The sequence below is a fragment of the Citrus clementina genome, unplaced genomic scaffold, assembly GCF_000493195.1.
Source record: "Citrus clementina cultivar Clemenules unplaced genomic scaffold, Citrus_clementina_v1.0 scaffold_4, whole genome shotgun sequence".
NCBI lineage: Eukaryota > Viridiplantae > Streptophyta > Magnoliopsida > Sapindales > Rutaceae > Citrus > Citrus x clementina.
Window position 1 is genome coordinate 14293914 of NW_006262274.1, and position 6969 is coordinate 14300882.

General features: G+C 32.5%; 1 protein-coding gene across 4 annotated transcripts; it reads left to right on the forward strand.

Annotated features, from left to right (window-relative positions):
- The first annotated feature begins 1082 nt into the window (after nt 1-1082).
- Nucleotides 1083-6485, forward strand: LOC112099313. Of its 4 annotated transcripts, XR_002906112.1 has the most exons (6): nt 1083-2196; nt 3506-4522; nt 4614-4706; nt 5257-5352; nt 5668-5856; nt 6097-6485. XR_002906112.1 is itself a non-coding variant. In XM_024186737.1 (4 exons), exons 2-4 carry the CDS (start codon nt 5305-5307, stop codon nt 6307-6309), a joined length of 450 nt encoding a protein of 149 aa, XP_024042505.1. In that variant the 5' UTR covers nt 3143-4706; nt 5257-5304; the 3' UTR covers nt 6310-6485. The 4 variants fall into 4 exon arrangements, 2 of the variants coding, with proteins under 2 accessions (XP_024042505.1, XP_024042506.1); XR_002906111.1 differs by having other exon boundaries at nt 3506-4706; XM_024186737.1 differs by lacking the exon at nt 1083-2196 and having other exon boundaries at nt 3143-4706.
- The last annotated feature ends 484 nt before the right edge of the window (nt 6486-6969 follow it).

The following is a 6969-nucleotide window of genomic DNA, read 5'->3' on the forward strand; positions in this document are numbered from 1 at the left end:
TTTGGTCTTCTTAAAGTATATTTAATATAACTTATAAGGCAGCGCTTATCTTACATTTGCTGCAAGTAACATCTCGATAAAATGGATCGTTGGATTTGTCAAATTTCCCATCCAACGGATGTAAAGGAATCTAACACAAAACCAGGTACATGTGTAAGTGATAAAAGGCTTAAAATAAACAAAAGAAGGGCAACTTGCTGCTACGGTTTTGGAATAATGCAGTTAAGGGGTTATTCGGTAATGAAATTTATAGAGGGAAAAGAAGAGTGATGAGCGGGTACCTAGGCAAGCGAAAATTTGAAGAGGGAAAAAATACAGAAATTAGGTTTAGAAAGAGGGGAAAACATTATCAATTTACTCGTTCAATTTTACTGATACACTAATTGGGCAAACCAAAAAACAATTGCTGCATTCCAAAACTGAAGCTACAGGCACACGAACGTCATTGAAAAATACATTCCAAAATCGAAGCTACAGGTGCACGAACGTCACTGAAAAAGGTAAAATTTCCAACCTTTTCTTGTTAAGTTGTCTTAATCCAATAACTTCCCTCACATCATTCATTGTTATGGGTGGCTCATTATAATTTTAACACCTTTATTTGGAATACTTCCAGAATCGATCCTGACGAACCCCACAGGTTAAGAGTGTGGGTTAAGGTTGTAGTCGAAACTCATTGAAGAGCACATATCAAAGGTTAGGAATGGAAATATGGAAATAGGAAATTGGTTTGTTTCATTGTGTGAAAAGGGAAAATGAGTTACAGATGGAAAGAAATGGCAGGGCAAAGGGAAGAAGGTTACTGTGAAATTTGGGTCAATGATTTAACAAGTTCAGCAAATTTAAAGCAGATCATTTATCGTGAAGAGAAGAAAGTGGAGGCTAAAAACAATGTAGACGATAAGAAAAACGAGAGCATTAATTACGGTTTTATTTCGTACTTGTGAGTAAGATGATGGTATTCTTGGTAAATAATATATTGGAGGTTATTGTTAATTGATATGAGTCCAGTGTTTGAATTTCTATTTAAGTGTTAGGTTAATGAATATATGAGAATAAGTAATAGATTATGGAAATTTAATTAATGGGTGCAATTGATATTTTGAATGGAGTAATTGAAGAACAATATCCATATTTGATAGTTTAGTGGTAAATGTCATGTAGTTAATGTTCTTTATTCTATGGTTGGTCACATGACGATGATAGGGAAGTATGATGATAAAGGAAAATAAGAAAGACTAAAATAAATGAACCTAGATATACAAAAAGCAAAAGTTTAGTAGTTTTAATGTATGGGATTGATGCGGTGATATTTTTATTTATTTATTTTATTTGTTTACTTCAGTAAAGAAGCTGTACAGAATATAAAGGAAAATGATGAAAAGGCATGTATAACTAAAGAGGTTAGTGGATGAAGTTGAAAAATGTGAATAATAAACAAGATTGTGTGAATAATGAGAGCTTAGTTTATTTTATTACTACATTGCAAATTAGGAAGGAAATTAGAATGGCATTAAAGAATTTGCCGAATGATAAAAGGCACAAGTACATTGTTGGAAGGCACAGAGGAGTTCGTTTGAATGGAGAAACACCGAAGTTTGTATCGAGGTGTGTGCCAAAGTGATTGGCTTGCGTTGTGGGTAAACTTCGGGTAGAACAAAGAGCAGTTGTGTGCTCTATTGGATTTGGGCAATTACTAGATATGAAGTGTAACCATTTGAAACGAAAACTTTGTGAGTGGTTATTACAGAGGGTTGACACGGCAAGGTCGGTATTATGTGTTAACGGTCGGGAGTTAGAGCTAAGTGCACAAAGTTTTGGACATATAATGGGTATTTCTGATGGAGGAATGCATGTGGAATTAAATTGTGACACTAAACAAGTTTCTTGATATGTAGAGACGTTTGAAGCCACGTCTAGGGTATAAACATTAAGAACTTAGTTCAAATATTAAGTAGATCAAGTCGTGATAATGATGAATTTAAAGTAGCATTTATGTTGTTTGCACTATATTCAGTGTTATGTCCACCAGGGGGAGTCCATATCAATTTAGAATTTTTGTTTTCATTGACGGATGTGAAAATAATAAAATTAAGGAATTGGGCGTCGTTTTGCTTTGGTAAGCTAATGGATGGGATAACAAGATATAAGGAAGAAAAGTTGGCATATGTTGGTGGTTGTTTGCTTTATCTTCAGGTAAATATGTTTACAGCACAAGTTATTTTCTTTTTTTTGTTTGATTTAATTTTTTGATGGATATTTCCTGTAGAAGTTGGATGTGTGATGAAAAACTGATTTACAATCCAAGGGCCTGAAAATTAAACAAGTATTTAATTTGAAATCATTTAATCATTAACCTATAAGATTTGATATATTATTAAAGATAGTTGGTTATTTAATGTTTCGGTCTAATATTATGAATTCAATACTAATTTGCATTATTTGTATTATGTGTATATGAATCTTAATGTTTGTAATTGTATTGTTTGTCTATTTTTCTGATGTCCAAGTACTGCACATAAATTTTGTGCTATATGGGAAAATTAGAAAAGATGCATCAATGTGTCCGGTTGTTAGGTGGGATGCTTATGAAATTAGAAGATTTATGAAGTGGTTGGATAAATAAGGAGGTATTGGGACAGACAAGGTATGCAAGAATGAATTTATGAACATAGATTGTAATTGTAGCTTTTTATGTAGGACGTTAATTAGAAATTCCGAGTATAATATATGTTTCAAGCTTGTTCTATTTGCCTAACGATATTAGTGTCGTATGAATAATGGTGACATGTGGGTGTTAAATTTGATACATGTGTCCATTCAAGGCCTATATTTAAAATGTATTGAGATGTGAATATTTGATTTTGATATAATTGGCCCTTAGGATTGATGGAAAATTCAACATGAATTGAACCGGAATCACAAGTTGCAGAATGTTGTAAAATTTTTGGAATCTTGTAGAATGCTATTTGTTTATTAAGATTAGAGAACCTAGTGTTTTGTTTTTTAAATATTTCATAATTTATTGTAGAATGTTATTTTATTTTAATATTTAGGTATGGACGATTTGGTTAATTCATGTGTTTGGCTTTCAATATAAAAAGGAAAATACTTAATTTGTCAAACTGTTGATAACACTTATAAAATATTTCCTGGGGAATTCGTGTGTTCTCTTTGGTCTTGCTTTTGTTTGTGTTAGGTGAGGCCTTATATTTAATAGATTATTGGGGTTGGAAGGCTTAATGGTGAAAGTAATTACAATTTAAAAGGTTTATAATCAGAGTTATAAGTTGGTGTTTGTAAGGGATGGTTGAATAAGGGCTAACAAATTGAAAAATGGTAAATTATGGTGGTATGAGTTTAGGATGTAACAATCGTTTGATCATAAGATAGCATGTAAATGATTGATGATCGGAAAAAGGGGAAAAAAGAAAAAGTTAACTCGATGAATTGGTTTAAGCATGTCATTGTATAATAATCGAATTATAAAAAATCCTTGCTGCAGGTTGCTTTGCGTGGGAGTGTAATGGAAGGTTGCAAAGCAATCAATCAAGTTAGTGCAACTTATCAATCGGTCGATACCAAGCAGAAAGAGTATGGTAATGGCATAAAGATTGGACAATGGTCACATGAGCTGCATGCCGATGTTGCTGATATAAACCAAGTGACTGCTGATATTGTTTGTCAAATAAAGGACATGCGAGGCAATTCAGTTCAAATTGGACAAATTATAGCTATGAATTATGAACCGATTGAAATGGATAGTTCAAGTAATAAAATTGTCGAATGGATCATATGGCATGGTAATGGTAGTGGAAAGAAAAGTAAGATTGTGAGAAAGGATGGTGTGAGTGATGAACATGTTTGAACGGAGAAAAATGATTTATTGTCTAACAAAAGACTACATATAAAAAAGCCTCTTTTTGGAAGGTTGGAGGTGAGTGATAAATACTGATTAGTTAGCGAGTAATTTTTGCTGTGACTTAGGGTTATTAAGCTTGTGTTCAAATGAATTTTAAAAGTCATTTTCTTAAGATAATAAAGAATATGGGGAGATTATTGTCAGGTTAAATATTATAGCACATTGTTTACTTTTTTTGTGATCGAAATAGGATAAAATGGATAATATGAAAAATTTATCGTTCTCGATAAATAGTCCTTCGATGTATTATGCTAAAATGCTTGTTGGGTTGGTGAACGGACAAGTGAATGATCGGGAAAGTGAATATACACATATAGGTTGTTTCAAGGCTGGCCCATTTGTTGTGCATTGGCCTGTGTCTGATCTTCATATGAAGCTTATTGAATATATAATGAATGAAGATCTAGATAAAAGATATGGTGCTTGGTCCTTTAAGCATATGTTGAAAAACTATGCATTTTTAATCCTTAGTAATATGTTTGTCTAACAACTTGTGATTTTTGGCTGCTTTATAGTGAATATGTTGTCATTACAAAAATGATTTGGTTGAGTCGAAAGGAGATGTAGTCACTATGCTTAAAAAGATAGATAAATGGTTCGGTGAGTAAAAGGTGTTGGAGAAATTGTATGGTTGTTTAGTGGTTAGAAAATTAAATTTTCATTTAACTCAAATTTGTTCTTCTATGTTCAGATAATTTATGTTGTTGTTGAGAGGCTATTAAAGAATGAACAGGAAAATGGCCCAAAGATTCCAAAGAAATGGTTCCTTCCAAAATATTTTGCAGTAAGTAATATGTTACTTGTGTCAATTTACGGTGTGCACAAGTTATGTAGTGACTAAAAAATAGAAATGATATTAAATTATGTATAATGGAGATAGTTCTGACAATTATGTTTTCATGTTGTTTCTCTGTATTTGTCTATCAAACATGTCCGTGAAGCAATATGATGCTTTAAGTTTTTGGACGTGCATGTAACTACTGTGATAGCCATTGTACTAAGCACATGAACAAATTGTTAGTATTATATACAGTTTGCCCATTAATTATTTAAATCTAATTAAGTTGTTTAGTACTAGAAAAATATGAGCCATTGGAGTGGGATTGACAACTATCAAAAGTGGAACTAAGCTGAAACGAAACAAAGTAGGACAATTTTGAGAATTTGTGGTCTTTTTTTATTTTACAGATTGAAAGATCTCTGAGTTTTGTTTTATATTTAAAACAACGTGACATATGACATTCTGTAGCATAACATAATTATTTGAATTTACTTAACAATAGAGCAATGGGCCTGTAATCTTGGTTATCTGACATGCTTGTGATTGAATACAGCAAAAGGTTTTGGTTGAAGGAAGTGATGTTTCATGGCTAGGGACATAGATGGGGTTGAGGACGGGGTACATGCAAGACTTATCGTACTGTAATCAGGTATAGAAAAACATTGCTACTAACAATAATGACGAACAAAATGCGATTTGTTGATATAATGGAATTTATGATTGGCCCAAATATATATCCCAATAAACTATGAGGAGTTGCGCTGGTATATTGTTGTTCTGAACATTCCTCATAGATGTACTGAGATATGGGATCCACTGCAAAGTTCTTGGAGTGAAAATTCTTTATATGAATAAGCAAAAACAATGGTAATAACAAATTATGTAATGGTGAATCATAGATGTAATAATTATAAAAAAGTGATTGTTATTTTAAAAAAGTAATTTGGTATTTGTTTTGTTATAGATGAGTGGGCTAGATGAAGTATTGCAGGATGACATAAAGATGTTATTTGGAAGTGATTTCTCATTTCAGAGTTTTACTGTGGTTCACAGCAAGAGAATGCACAGACAACTTAATAGTTACGATTGTGGACTATTTGTCATCTGGTATATGCAGAACCTTGGGCAAGAATGGGAACTGGACGCAAATAAGGTATATTGACAAGTTAAACACGATGCTGCATTATTTTAGTGGTTAGAGTGGCATTTACAAATCATTATATATGTCGTTTCTGTATGAAAACTCTCTATATTGTTTCTGTTGAAGTTACATTATAATGATAGTAAGATTGAAATTTTTTCCCTACTGTAGCATATGTTTCTAGAACACTAATAATATTCTGCATACTAAATTTTTAATCTTGGTTCATTTGGTTTATAATGGACTGTACAGTATGATTCAGACAAGGCTAGAAAGAATTTGGTCATTCAGCTGGTGATGTGCTGTAATAACGAGGTAAAGGAAAAAATACTTGAATGTTCCCATAGATTTAGTGTGATTCAGACAAACGAGGTTGAACAACATGCATGTGCCAAGCTGTTCGAGAAGAAGTATCATGCTCAGTGCAGAAGGTCGAACCATAAGAGCCATGGCCATAGAAAGTAGGCTCAATATTTTATTTATAGTTCTATCAACTAAGATGTCCAGAATCTTTTCCCATGATATTTTACATGTAAGCTTAAAATGGTTCGCTTTCGTCCTTAAGGATTGATTGAACCTAGAACTAGAAAAAATAAATGCAACAAGTCATTGTTTAATTTTAGTTATTTACCAGCAACTGACCACCGAGATTGCTTAGTTTTTCTATTTCTTTATGTGAGCTTGAGATTGGAATGTTGCCAGAAAATACTGGTGAGCCAACATCCTGCACAAATTAGGTTGTTGAAAAATATAAATAATGTTGTGCTTCTGTACAATTTCCATAAAGAACATGGTCTCATAACATGAAGGCGAAATAAATTTGGAAAAATGCCCCTTCGCTAATCTTTCCTATGCAATTGACAGCAAACATATGTTCAAGGAAAATGGAATCTTATTTAGATTGCTAGAAAAAACCGGAAAACCCATTGTTACTTCTCTTAATTTGTTGCCGAGTAACCCATGTATCACCAACACCAAACTCTTTCCATTGGATTAGCCCTTTGTCCAAGCATTTGCCCTGAAAAATATATTAAACATAAATTCACGTATTCAACTATCTTTATTAATATCCTATAGGTATTATGATAAAGGCTGAAAAATGGAAAGAACATCAAATATTGTCGT